Source organism: Trichosurus vulpecula, unplaced genomic scaffold (genome assembly GCF_011100635.1).
Source record: "Trichosurus vulpecula isolate mTriVul1 unplaced genomic scaffold, mTriVul1.pri scaffold_128_arrow_ctg1, whole genome shotgun sequence".
Lineage (NCBI taxonomy): Eukaryota > Metazoa > Chordata > Mammalia > Diprotodontia > Phalangeridae > Trichosurus > Trichosurus vulpecula.
In genome coordinates this window covers 1-13,154 of record NW_023494412.1, presented here as the reverse complement: position 1 = coordinate 13,154, position 13,154 = coordinate 1, and the positions used below count along the sequence as shown (strand labels likewise).

The 13,154-nt window shown below is 51.7% G+C and overlaps 1 protein-coding gene across 1 annotated transcript; it reads right to left on the bottom strand.

The window, feature by feature from the left end:
• Positions 1 to 2,461: 2,461 nt before the first annotated feature.
• On the bottom strand, positions 2,462 to 5,258 carry LOC118833286 (mortality factor 4-like protein 1). Its single transcript, XM_036740637.1, has 2 exons — positions 5,223 to 5,258; positions 2,462 to 5,083 (listed from the first exon to the last, which is right to left on the bottom strand). Exon 2 carries the CDS (start codon positions 4,903 to 4,905, stop codon positions 3,718 to 3,720), a length of 1,188 nt encoding a protein of 395 aa, XP_036596532.1. The 5' UTR covers positions 4,906 to 5,083; positions 5,223 to 5,258; the 3' UTR covers positions 2,462 to 3,717.
• Positions 5,259 to 13,154: the final 7,896 nt, after the last annotated feature.

Sequence of the window (13,154 nt, the reverse complement as noted above, 5' to 3'; positions counted from 1 at the left end):
TGGACTAGTTCACAGGTCCACTAACAATGCAAGAGTGGACCTATTTTCCCACATCCCCTTCAACACTTAAGGTTAGTTGGTCCTGTCCTTGGAGTCGCTTTGGGCCCTATTATGTGGCAGCGTCCTTGTCTCTGGGCCTTTCCCCAGGCCTAGGAGGGGCAGTCACCCTAAGACAAGTGAATGAGTAATACGGAGGGTGTGAGCAGGAGGGTGTGAGCAGAGCACCAGAAGCACCCTGGGGGCCCTTCTCCTCTGAGCTGCCAGTTAAGTCTCCCTTGGCCTGCTGGGCTGAGCCCTGGGCCTCACTTTGGTGGTGGGGCTTCCCTTGTTTCTCTAAGCTCCTGGTACTCCAGGACCCCTGTTGAAGCGCATTTAGGGTTAGGGTTAGGTATCCCAGCTGATTCCTCCAGTCCTCAACACGCTACCTTAGCCTCGGCTGGGAAGGCTACCTCCCCTCCCCCCAGATCACAGAGGGTTGGCCCAACCCCTTCACTGTACAGATGAGGAAACTGAGGTCCCCAGGGGAAAAGGGCCTCCAAACCCAGTGCTCAAGACCCAGACAAAAGAAGCCCCTGAGCCTTGACCTCCCCTTCCCTCAAGTGACTGGCAGCTGGGATTTTGAGGTGGGGCACTTGCCTCTGGACCTCCCAATCCAAGACATGCCTCAGCTTAGGCTCCCTTAGGTGGCCAATGGCTCTGTCCTTTTGACCATAGGAGCCATTCACCCAGGAGGCTGATCCCTGACAAATGAGGCCTACCCAGGAACGATTGGACCATTGGCTTGGCTAGTGGGCAGACTCCCAGCAACCAGGCAAAATGCCAGGCTCCCACCGGAAGGAAGCATTTCCTGCCACCTGGTTTTGTGGCCTGAACACTAGCCCATTGGGCCCAGAGTAGGGAAGCAGCCCAAGGTCAAGTAGAGCCAAGATTTGGACCTGGAGTGCTGAGGGCCTTGAATGCCACACCAAGGAAAGCCTACTGGCTCATTCACTGTATCACCCATCCATTATGCTGCTGCTTCCTCGAGGTTCCCACCTTCCTGAAGGGCCCAGCCATGCCTTGACCTCTCCCTCCCCAGGCACTAGATGCTCAGTTCAGGCCTAAGAGCTTTGGCAGACCTCGATCTGTCCAAGCTTAGCCCTAAGCAGCCAGGCAGGAGGTGATGCCAACCCCCTAATGTAGACTCCGAGCAGTGGGAGCCCAGAGCTGGCCAGGGCCTGAACACCTGCTCTTGCTGTTGGCTCCCTGGGGTCAGGACCCTTGCCCTCTATAACCTGGCAGTCACCCTCACTGTTGCCTAGGGCCACCAAAATGGGGAGGGGGCTGCCTGAGAAGCCCACTCTGTCCCTAGAATCTATGCTGGACCTGGAAGCAGTAAGTCCTGAGTTCAAATGTAGCCTCAGACACTTAATAGCTGTGGGACCCTGGACAGATCCCTTCACCTCTGTCTGCCTGTCTCCATGAGAATCAAATGTTTGTAATGCCCTTAGCACAGTGCCTGGCACACAGCCTCCCCCACCCCCAACCCAACCTCTCTTGGCCTCCATTTCTTGTAAAATGAGGGGATTGGCCAAGATCAGTGGTTCGGAAAGTGCAGCCCACAGATCCAAACTACTTTCCTAATCATATGTTACTGGCCTTTTCAAATGCTCCTTTCCACTTGCTCTCTTCACTAGGCCAGACTTCCTTGAGATGTTCCGCTCCAGACAAATCCCAACAGACTGCTGCAGAAGCTGACAGGACAATCTAGCAGCTGTCCACAATGTGAGACATTAAAGGTGGTGCACGTTCAACACAGTGGCTTTCTTCTGAAATTTGGTTTTGGAAAAGTTACTTTTTACAAAATATTATTGATGAGAACATGGAATGGGCTTCAAATTTTTAATGAACATTTTTAAATGATCACTTTTCTTAGGCACCTCCTACTGCAAGGCCCCATGCTGGGTGCTAGCCACACAAACACAAAGCAGGGAACCTCAGTGGCTCCTAAGGGCCCTTCCAGTGGGAGCCCTCTGATCTTATGTATGCGGGCACCCCTTCCTATGGGGTTTAGAGGGAGGGAGCCAGCACGGGAGAGGGAGAACTCAGGCAGAAGGGTCACCATGGTCGATAAGGCCACCATGACGGTTCCTGGGCACTGGGCAGCACTTTTGTTAGGAGGGAGCACAGAAGGCTGTTGGATATGGAAGCAAGGGGGCCACTAGGGCATTTAAAGAGGACTGGCCTTAACACACCTCCTACAGGGCAATCACTTGCCTGTTTCTCTTGCTTCGGGCATCCACAGGAACATGTTCTCCCCCCTTCCAGTAGTGCCCTTGGCCAGCAGGGGCGCCACTGAGCAGCCTAGCCCAGAGGGCCTCACCTGCCCAGCCCAGCAGCCTCTGCTGCTGATTGGTTACCCAATGGGTGGCCCTGGGGCCTACTGGAATTCACACAATAATCTAATACGCAGCTGTTTTCTTAAGCAAAAACCAATTTATTGTCAAGACTTGTGGAACAGCTTGGCAAAAGCTTCCTGGAGAACGTGTCAATAGCAAATCTAACACTTTCCTTCTACCGCCATTGGGATCAACAGGGAAAATATCAGAACTAGGGCACAGAGAGAAGAGGTGCATGGCCAGGGAACCTTAAGGGCTGAATGAACAACCGGAGGGGGATTGGTGGGGGCGGGGGGGGGGGATAAACTGGGAAATCTTCAGCTCTGGGGATTGAGGTCTAGTGACCACAGAGACGAGGCTTGTGGGAGAAGAGTTTGGGTGCACATGGCCAGGGAACCTTAAGGGCTGAATGAAAAATCGGCGGGGGAGGGGGGGGGGAGCGGTAAGCTGGGAAATCTTCGGCATCAGGGATCAAGGTTTCAAACCACTAAACATTAACCCCAAATCTCAGGTGTTTCAAATCTAGTCACTAAGCATTACGTGAGCAGGTACATCAAGGTTTTTGGCCAATAAAGGGAACAGTTTCTGGCATGGAGTAAGACAAGGTCACAGGTAGGTATTTCAAGGTCCTTTTGGTCCTCGAGCATTAAGACAAGTAAGAAAAGCAGTGATGTTACAGAATGCAAACCGTGTTGGTCAACCGCAATACCCGCTCTAAGGTTACAAGGTGTTGTCTATGTCTGTTACTGTATACACTCCTAACTGGAAGTAAGCTTAAGTCTTGGGCATCAGTGGCCTTCAGCCACTGAACATTCCCACCAAGTCCCACGTGTTTCGGGTCTTTAGTCGCTGAAGGTACACAGAGGGAGGTGACGGTGGCCGAGGAAGACAAAGGCCAGCTTTTCAGAGTCTCTGGTCGCCAAGCAGAGGTCACAGGTGCATCATCTTTGCTCATCTCAGTCCCATCAGGCGCTAAACGCAAAGATGAAGTCCCCGGGCTTTGGGGGTCTTTGGGCAGGAGGCACTCCGTGTCACTAGTACACTGAGATCTGGGGTTGCTGAGCACCAAGACAAGGTCATGGGGACTTCAAGGTCCCTGAGCATTAAGGCAGGCACAGAGCTACGATGTTACAGAATTCAAACGCTCTGAAGTTACAAGGCAAGCTCTATTCAGTTCTATACAATCTCTAATCTCTAAAGTCTGGGCACGCTCCCAAAGGCTTTGCAAGAAGAGAAAGGCCCTCCCCCTCTAGAGGAACACAACATGAAACAAAGTAACAAACGGTCTTCGGAGGCTGCTTGGCTGAGCAAACCCAGCCCCGCTCCCCTGCCCTTGCACTCACTGGGCTCTCTGCTGGTACTCGGCTGAGGCCGCCTGGTAGTCGGCAACAGTGAACACTGCCGAGGGGTTGCAGGCTAAGTATTTTAGGAAATCGTGCATGTGGCCCAGCAGCAGAGTGAGGCTGCTATCATCAAGGGAGGTGTAGGCCAGCATGGAGCCAATCTGCACAAAGAGGCGCAGCAAGTGGGCGCCCCCATAGATCTGGGACATGTGCACATTGGGGTGGCAGGCCAGGATCTCTGTGTACTGGGGCCTCTCGAACTGGTAGAGCAGCTGAGTGCCCAGCATCACGTTGAAATACTCTTTGATTCCCGCCACCAAATCTTGGACGGCATACCGCTTGCTAAGGACCACACAATTTTGCTGGATAACAGCATACTCAGCTAGGATGGCATCCACTGACCTCTTGGCCGGCAGCTTAAAGAGCTTTTTGCCATGGTTCACCAGCTCCCAGTCTTTAACGAGAAGGGGCTTCAGGCCATCGGGCAGGGTCACTTTGACTTCCCGCTTTTTCACGTATATCTTTTTGGTGGGCCCAAGGCCCAGGCGACTGAGTGGCAGCTGTGCCACACTGGCTTCCGCTCCCTCTCCATCCCCATGGCTGCCACCCTCCCCCATGTCGGAGGCCTGGCCACAGCCCCCAGAAGACGCGGTTGAGGAATCATCGGCAGACCCATCATCCCCATCACTATCCTTCCCACTGGGGCTACTGTAACGAAGCACACGGCTCTCGGGGATCCACTCGTAGTCCCAGCCAGCTAAGGTGCCGAGATGCTCACTAGTACTGGGACCCGCGCTAGGCCCCACACTGCTGGGGCCAGGTATGGCATAACTGGTACTAGGGATGGCAGCACTGCTTGTGCTGGGACCCTCGGGGCAGACGCTGCTGCTGGCCCCTCCTGAGCTACTCTCTGGGCCTGCGCTAGTACTGCTGCCGCTGCTGGGCCCTGGCAGGGTGTCGGGATAGGCCGCAGCCCCTGGTGAAACCCGGCTCAGCCCCATTCCCATGCCCATCACGCCCTCGGACTTGTAGCGCACCAGGTACTTCACTCGCCTATCTTCTATGGCCATGCGGACACACACAGCCTCCCGCAGTGAGGACCCATGGAAGGTGAGCACCCTCTCCCCCTCCTGGAAAATGGGCAGGGCCTTCTCTTTCTTACTCTGGTGCTTAGATAAAGCCATTGTTCAGCAGCTGGGCTCTAGAGCAGCCTGGCTGGATCTGGAACTAGCTGGAGCTGGAGCTGGAACCGGCTGGCGCTGGAGCTGGAACCGGCTGGAGCTGGAACAGGCTGGAGCTGGAACTGGAACCGACTGGAGCTGGAACCGACCGGAGCTGGGACCGGGACCACTGGAGCTGAATCTGGAACCAAGCAGAGATAGATGTAGACCTGGCTGGAACCTGGGCTCCAAGGGGCCTGGAGAGGCAGTAGAGGAGCCCGAGGTTCCGAGCCGTGGGCTGGGCTCTGCGGGGCGCACTCTTGCTTGGCTCAGAGTCCTACCGAGAGGTGCTGCCTCACTGCTCTCCCCAACGCTCTGGCTGGTCACAAGAGGCTGGCGCAGGCGCAGAACTTCTGGTGCCTCCCCCAAGCCGCTTTCTGGAACAATGTAGCAAAAGAGTATGCCTAGAGGAGCTTCCAGAAAGCGCTCGAAGGGGCAGACCCCAGGACCAAAAGGAGCCGAGTGCAAAGGGCGCAGCTGTGGAAACGGGTGCTATTTACAGTCAAATCTCAGGCCCCGCCCATCCTGGCTGTGTTATCATGGGCAAGCCCCTTCCTCTGGCTCTGCCTCAGTTTCCCCATCTTGAAAAATATCCCTCTGGCCCCGTAAATACCAGATCTTCTCTAATCACGCCTTCCAATATAACTTTCTGACAATTTGGACCTAGACCTGTTGGCTCTATAGCTCAGGGTGGTGGAGTCAAAGGGCCTGGGTTCAAATCTATACCCTCCTACTCCCTAGCTGTAATACCTTAGAGTAGGTTCATTTTTTGATAAAATGGGAGGGGACACACAATCTATTAGATGGTTTCCAAAGCCCCCCTCCCCCAGCTTCCATATTCTATGCTTCTGAGACCCTCCATTTGGGGGTCCCTAAGAAAACGTTTCTCTAGAGCAGGGGACTTAACCAAGGCATCCAGGAACTTTTAAAAATGTGTATTTTGATCACTATTTCAATCGAATTTTTTCTATAATCTTGCTTATTTTGTTAATCAAAAAGTCCATTATTCTGAGGCACCCAGGGGTCCGTGACCCTAAAAATGTCTATTTTTGCCATCAAGCATGAGATTGCAACCAAAAGGCCTGAACCTCCTCAGCCTCACATCTGTGACTTTGGCTGCGTCCCGGCCCTCTCTGGGTCTCAGTTTCCTTCTCTGTAAAATAATGGGGGGTAAGAGGTTTCAACTAGATGGTCTCTGATCCTATGATGATGTCCCACAAGGCACATAATTTCTGTCTGAGTGACAGCAGGCTTCTCCAATTTAGAATAGTAATGACTAGCTCACCTCATTTGAGCCTCAAAACAACCCTAGGAGGAAGGAGCTTTCATGAGCTCCATTTTTCAGATGAGGAAACTGAGGCTGAGAGACATTAAAATGACTTGCCCAGGATCAAACAGCTAGCAAGTGACTAAGGCTGGCTGTGAGTCTTTCCGACTCTAGACCCAGAGCTCTACCTCTCTGTCTCCAGCTGCCCCTATTTATCATGGAAATGCTCTGCTGGGAGGGCTTCAGACTGACCTAACACATACAATGTTCCATCACTGCAGAGCAATGCATGTGTGGGATCATTTCCAGAACAGGGGAAGTTCCAAGTGCCTCCAATCCAAGCAGCAAGATCCAGGAGTCAGGAGGCAAGAAGTGCTACTGAGCATCCATGACTGGAACCTAGGCAGGGCCTCTAGGGGTCTGCAGACTACCTGGGAAAAGCAAAACCCTTCATCGCATTGACTTAGCCAACAAACTCCACAGCTTGTTAAAAATGCGCATACGGAGGGAGTCCTTTTGTGGCGATTATTTGTGTTACAGGATTTCCCATTGAAGTCACAAAACTGGGAAGCAGATTCTCTAATTCGTCATTATGAAACTTAAGGTCACAGTAGATTGTAAGAATGGCTTTACTGACTAGGCCATCATTGGGCTGTGGCTTTTTCCAAGTCTAGCCTTAAATATAACCCATACAGGTTTTCCTCATTTTATTTCATTTTTCAATTAATAAGCATTTCTCTTCTCTCCTTCCCATTTCCCACATCAATTTTAAAGAAAAAAAAAACCCTCATAACCCATACGTTTGCTATTTTTCTTTCCTCCCTCCTTCTCTCTCTCTCTCTCTCTCTCTCTCTCTCTCTCTCTCTCTGTCTCTCTCTCCCCTCCCCCACTCTCTAAGTCTCTCTCTCTTTCTCCCTCCCTCTCTCTCCATCCCTCCCTCCTTCTCTCTCTCTCTCTCTCTCTCTCTCTCTCTCTCTCTCTCTCTGTCTCTCTCTCCCCTCCCCCACTCTCTAAGTCTCTCTCTCTTTCTCCCTCCCTCTCTCTCCATCCCTCCCTCCTTCTCTCTCTGTCTCTCTCTCTCCTCCCCCACTCTCTAAGTCTCTCTCTCTGTGTCTCTCTCTGTCTCTCTCTCTGTCACCTCCCCCACTCTCTAAGTCTCTATCTCCCTCTCTCCCCCTCCCTCTCTCTCCCTCCCTCCTTCTCTCTCTGTCTGTCTCTGTTTCTGTCTCTGTCTCTCTCTCTCTCTCTCTCTGTCTCTCTCTCCACTCCCCCACTCTCCAAGTCTCTCTGTGTCTCTCTCTGTCTCTGTCTCTCTCTCCCCTCTCGCACTCTCTAAGTCTCTCCCTTTCTCCCTCTCCCTCCCACCCTCCCTCTCTCTTTCTCCTTTCTTTATCTTTCCTGCTCTTCCCTTGCTTCTTTTTTTCTTTCTTGTGGTTGTGAATACCTTGCAATTCTTTTGAAAACTATTCATATCCTTTGGGGAATGACTATTAGTCATATATTTATTGTTCATATATGTTGGCTACCAAACGTTTATCAGAGAAATTTGATACAAAGATTTTTTTTTTCCATTCAAACACATTCCTTCTTATCCTCAGTGCGCTAATGTTGCCTTTCCAGAATCAAAATTGCCCATTTCATCTTTGCGAGTGCCTCCATCTGTTGTTTGGTCGAGGACACGTACTCAGAGTGGGGGAGGGCTCAGAACTTCTCGTCCTCCCATTTTTTTAAAATAGGGCCATCATTAATGTTAAGGTCTGCCATCCATTTGCAAGGTTTTGAAAAAGACGAGTGAGGCAGTGATGTCAAATTCAAATAGAAACAGGTGCCGCTAAACTGTACATAAGGTTGGCTACACAACACAGGTGGACTTAGAAAACCGCAGAGATAGTGTCTGTGTTTCATTGTATCTTTGTTTGTTTGGGTCCCCCACTGGGAGGCTTGTGGGTGGCCCATCCCATGTGTTTGACCCCGCTGGCCTCTTTTCCGCCAGACTGCTGTCGAGTTTGCCCAGCAGATTCTGTCTTTCCTACAGAATTTCTGTTTTCCACTTGACCAAATGCTGGGTTTTAAAGTTCCAGCTTCGTCCCAGCTATCTCTTTTCATCATTCCGTTTGAGTCGAGAACTGTTGTGTTCCCCCAATGAATTGTGTTATTGTTTAATCAAGTTCTATTAAGTATTCGGGTGGTGATTTGCTTGCTATGGCATTAAATAGTTTGGAAGCATTGGCATTTTCATTGTACTGGCACAGCCCAGCCATGAACATTGACTGTTCCTCCACTATTTATTTCTCTATATATTGTCCTTCAGTCGTTTTTCAGTCATGTCTGGCTCTTCACGACCCCATTTAGGGTTTTCTGGCAAAGATGCTGCCCCTTATATCATATTGTATACATTAAGATTCTATTCCTTTATAATCGAACCTATGCAAGTCTATGCAGGGTACGTTGATCCCCAGATACTTTATGTGGTTTGTGGTCATTTGGAATAGGGTTTCCCTTTCTCTTCTGGCTTCTTGGGCTTTGTTATTATTATATGGAAATGCTGCTGATTTTGTATCTCTGTTGATTCTCCAAGATTTTCTAAGTAAACCATCATATTATCAGAAATGTGGACGGTTTTATCTCCTCTTTTAGGGACAGCTAGGAAGAACAGTGGATAGAGTACTGGGCCTGGAGTCAGGAGAACCTGAGTTCAAATTTGACCACAGACACTTCAGACACATAGCTGTGTGTGACCCTGGGCAAGTCACTTAATGGCTTTTGCCTCAGTTTCCTCATCTGTCAAATGAGAAGGAGAGGACAAACCACTCCAATATCTTTGCCCAGAAAATCCCAAATGGGGTCACAGATTCAGACATGACTAAAAAACTACTGAATAACAACACAATCTATCTCCTCTTTGCCTATCTGTGCTCCTTCAATTACTTTCTTTTGTCTTACTGCTGTTGATAGCATTTCTAAAACAATAGCATATAATACTGGGATAGATATTCTGTACTCTCCACCCTTCAGTCAATTGCTTCCTAACACCCTCCCCACAGCAGCCAGGGAGACACAGGGAGCAGCCTGTGCTGGGCCAGTCAAACCATTACTACTTCAAGCCCCTCAGACTCCGAAGGACCCAGCCCTGGACCCCGAACCTCCAGAACACCAGTCCTGCTTCCAGCCCGGCCCTCGAAGCCATCATCTGGGGATGGAACTCCTGTGGAGAAGGGGCCAGGGCAGGTGAGCCAACCTAGCTGAAGCAGCCAGGCACCCTGAGACAAACAGCCCAGGCCCTGCAGCCATCCTCCTGGAAAGCAAACCCTGGGGAGACACAGCCTGTGGACTGACTGATCCCACAGGAGCTAGGTACAGCTACCGAAGACCCAGAAAGGAAAGTCCTGACCACCAAAGTCCTTGGCCCTGCCCGGGCATGCGGGAATGCTATTTGCTAGTGAAAATTCTGGGTCATGTGGGAGGAACAGCCAGGAGGCCAGGGTTATTGGACTGCAGAGTACATGGCAGGGAGGTAAGGGATAAGAAAATTGGAAAGGGAGGAGGGGGCCAGGGGCCAGGTGATAAAGGCTTTGAACACCTAACAGCGTTTTACATTTGATTCTGGAAGTGATAGGAAGCTGCTGGAGTTTATTGGGGGGCAGGGGGAGTAAACACAGTCACACCTGCACTTTAAGAAAATCACTTTGGTGCCCAAATGGGGGATGGACTGGAGTGGGGGGAGACATGAGGCAGGCAGAGCCCCCCACCCCCAGCTACTCATTGGATGAGGACCTGCACCAGGGAGTGGCAGCGTCAGAGGAGAGGAGGGGCATAGAGGAGAGATGCTGCAGAGATGAACTCGACGTGGCAGAGGCTTGAATACAGGGTTAGAGAGAGACAAGGGTCAAGGGTGCCACCTCGGCTGCGAGCTGAAGGGATGGCCAGAATGGTGGCACTTGAGACAGTAATTTCCTTTTAACAAAGTCTGGAAGACAGGAGGGCTTGGGGGCAAAGAGAATGTGTTTATTTGGGGAGTTTGTTTAAAGAGGTCAGGGGACCTTGGGCAGGTACCGGGGTCTCTCTGAGCTGGCGGCTCCTCATCTGTAAAACAAGGGCAGAACCGTGTGGGGGAAGGCACAGAATCAGCAGATGGAGGCCAGAGGGCTAGGCAAGCTGGTTAATGGGAGAGCTGTCCCGGAATGGAATGCCCTGCCTCAAGATGGGGCACTGCTACCCCCTTGGAGGATCCCGAACAAGGCTCTAAGCTGGAGGCCCACTTGTCAGATGGGGAATGGTGGGGATTCCTTTAGCTCTCCAAGGCTATGATTCGAAGTTAAGGAGATGGGGAGCAATCTGCCTCAGTGGGGGCTCCTTGGAGTACTTGGGATACTGGGACATCTGCTGGAACCGAGTTGAATACCATATCTATCCCAGGACCTTCTGGGGCGCCTAACAGACTCTATGGACGTGTGACCTCACATTTTATCATTGCCCCCTCTTGGAGGCAAGGGAGGCCATACAGTGATTATCCTCCTAGTTTAGCTGGTGCCTAGTGAGGGCCCATTAACTGAGTATGAGGGCAGAGCTAAAGTTTGCTCTGGGCTGTGCTGGGCTCTTGGGAAGGACAGAAAGATGTGCCAGGGACTGTGCCATGCCCATTCACTGAGTATGAGGGCAGAGCTAAGGTTTGCTGTGCCAGGTCCTTTCTAACAATGATTATCGTCGCTAACATTTGAAATAAACCTGAGGGGACTGTGCTATTATGATCCCTACTTTACAGATGTGGAAACTGAGGCAGACAGAGGTGAAGGCCAAGGGTCACACACTTAGTATTTGTCTAAGGCTGGATTTGAACTCAGGTCTTCCTAACCCCAGGCCCACCCAGGTGACCCTAATCTGTAGTTTATGTCAGAATGGGGAAGGGTTCTACAAAGCTGAAAAGATGGGACTGCACCTGGGCCTTGGAAGATGGGTTGAGTTTGGGTAGGTATGGGGAAGATGGAGGTCATTCCAGGTGGGGAGGCCATCTGGAGTAAAGACAACAAGCTTGTTGGATCCAGGTGGGCCAGTGAGTTCTTAGGGTGCCAAGTGAATGAGGTAGGTCGCAGCCACATTTTTGAGACCTTTTCAAAGTCATCCGACGAGCCTGTGCTTTGCTTAAGAGTGGGTTGAATAACACTACGCTTGAAGGGCGTGGGTTCATTGCCCCAGCCTGACCCCCAGATTCCTTGGACCCTCGGAGCCACTTTCATGCCTCTAACTCCCACCCTAGGGCTCAGCCTTTTCCATATCTGGAGCCCCCCTACCCCCTACCAATGTTACTTCTGCCACTTGCTTTGGTAATAACAGTACAACACTCAGCACCCCACCCTTCTTTCAAAGGATGTTTTCAGATTGATCCCTCCAGCCTCCATTTTCCTCCCCTGTCAGAATCCGAGCTTCTGGAAGGCAGGGGCTGGGAGCATTTAATTAAAGCTTTGGGATTCATTCACCTGACATTTGGCCAATGGCCTGAATCTCAATCTCTCCTGGAAAGACGGTTGGTTTCAAGATTAGAAGTCCATTCAAACAAGTAAAGCCATCCCCAAAGAGCATTGGTCCAGATCCACATGTCCTTGAGGCCCAAGGAGCACACATTGGCATTGGTGGGGGGGGGGCACTACATGTGGGTCAAGAGGCCAGCTATGGAGCCCCGAGCTCCCCCAGCCTTACAGGGGCCACGTCAGGCCAAGGTCCCATGGCCAGTGAGCGGCTGAGACCCACTTGATGCTCTAGGCCTCATGATGCACTTGGCTTTTGGGGAGAGACAGCCCACAGTCATGTGTTTACAGCTCTTGTTGTTCAGTTAGGAAACAGAGTCCCAGACAGAGGGAGGCCCATACCTAGAATCTAGTAAGTGTCAGAGCTGGGAGTGGAACCTCACACCCTCCGCCTCCAAACCCTGACTCTTCCTTTGATCCTCCCTGACCCTATGATAAAGGCCATGTCCCAAAGGTCAGAGGAGAGACACAACCATCCAGGAGACAAAATTGCGTAGTGCTAAGACTTCTGGGAAGGGAGAGGGAGGCCTGGCATCATGGTGACCTTGCCCACATGGCGGCTAGTAGAAGAGAATCACGCCTAGGTCCCTGGCTGCCTGGCCCACTGCTGGATTTGTCTGTTCCTAATCTTAAGGGAATGAGTATCTCTCCTGAGATAGCCTTATCCGGGCTGAGGGGCAACATTGTGAACCCCAGAGGCTGGAGGATCCCAAAACCCTTCAGGTCAAAGCTGAATGGCAGCAGGAAGGACTGAGCACCAGTGACTGCAGGGAGGGGAGGTAGAGAAAGCTTCGGGAGGAGGAGGAAGAGAAACCTTAAAGGCAGACCTGTGGGTCAGCCCCTGGCCCAAGGCATGAGGGATGCCAGAGGGATCCCCTCCTGGAGGGGAGGCCAGAGCTAGAGGGCCTGCAGACAGAGAGCCTCAAAGACCAGGCTGGGAGCTTTGTCTTTGATCTGGCTTTCAGCAGCTCCCTCCTGCTTTGCTCTGAGTAGAGTCAGGCGCTTCAGCCCTCTGTGCCCTCTTTGCCCTGCCCGGGAATGCTCGTTCACCAAGCCTTATGGCTCTTGTATGGCCCATCCTCCCCTCTGGCTGAAGGAATCTTCTTGGCTGTCGCTTTACCCTCCACCCCGGGACCCCCTATTAATGCTGCCTGGAAGGCCTTGGTGAGTGAAAATTCCTTGGACAGGGCACAGAAGGCAGAGGGCCGAAGTCCCCAGCCTCACTGAGACCTGAGACCTCAGCCGGGGGGGAACCACTACAGCCCACCTATTCACCTTCTGGAGGAAGGTGGAAGTGGTTTTTGTCTATTTCAGTGACCCCTCTATGAAGACCTGCTCACGAACTCCCCAAATCTAGAGGCAATGTGGCATAGTGGGTAGAGTGCTGGGCTCAGGAAGACCCCTCCGAGCCCCAGTTTCCTGAG

Coding starts and splice junctions, on each gene's coding strand:
- LOC118833286 (XM_036740637.1), bottom strand. CDS start 4,905: ATGGCTTTATCTAAGCACCAGAGTAAGAAAGAGAAGGCCCTGCCCATT.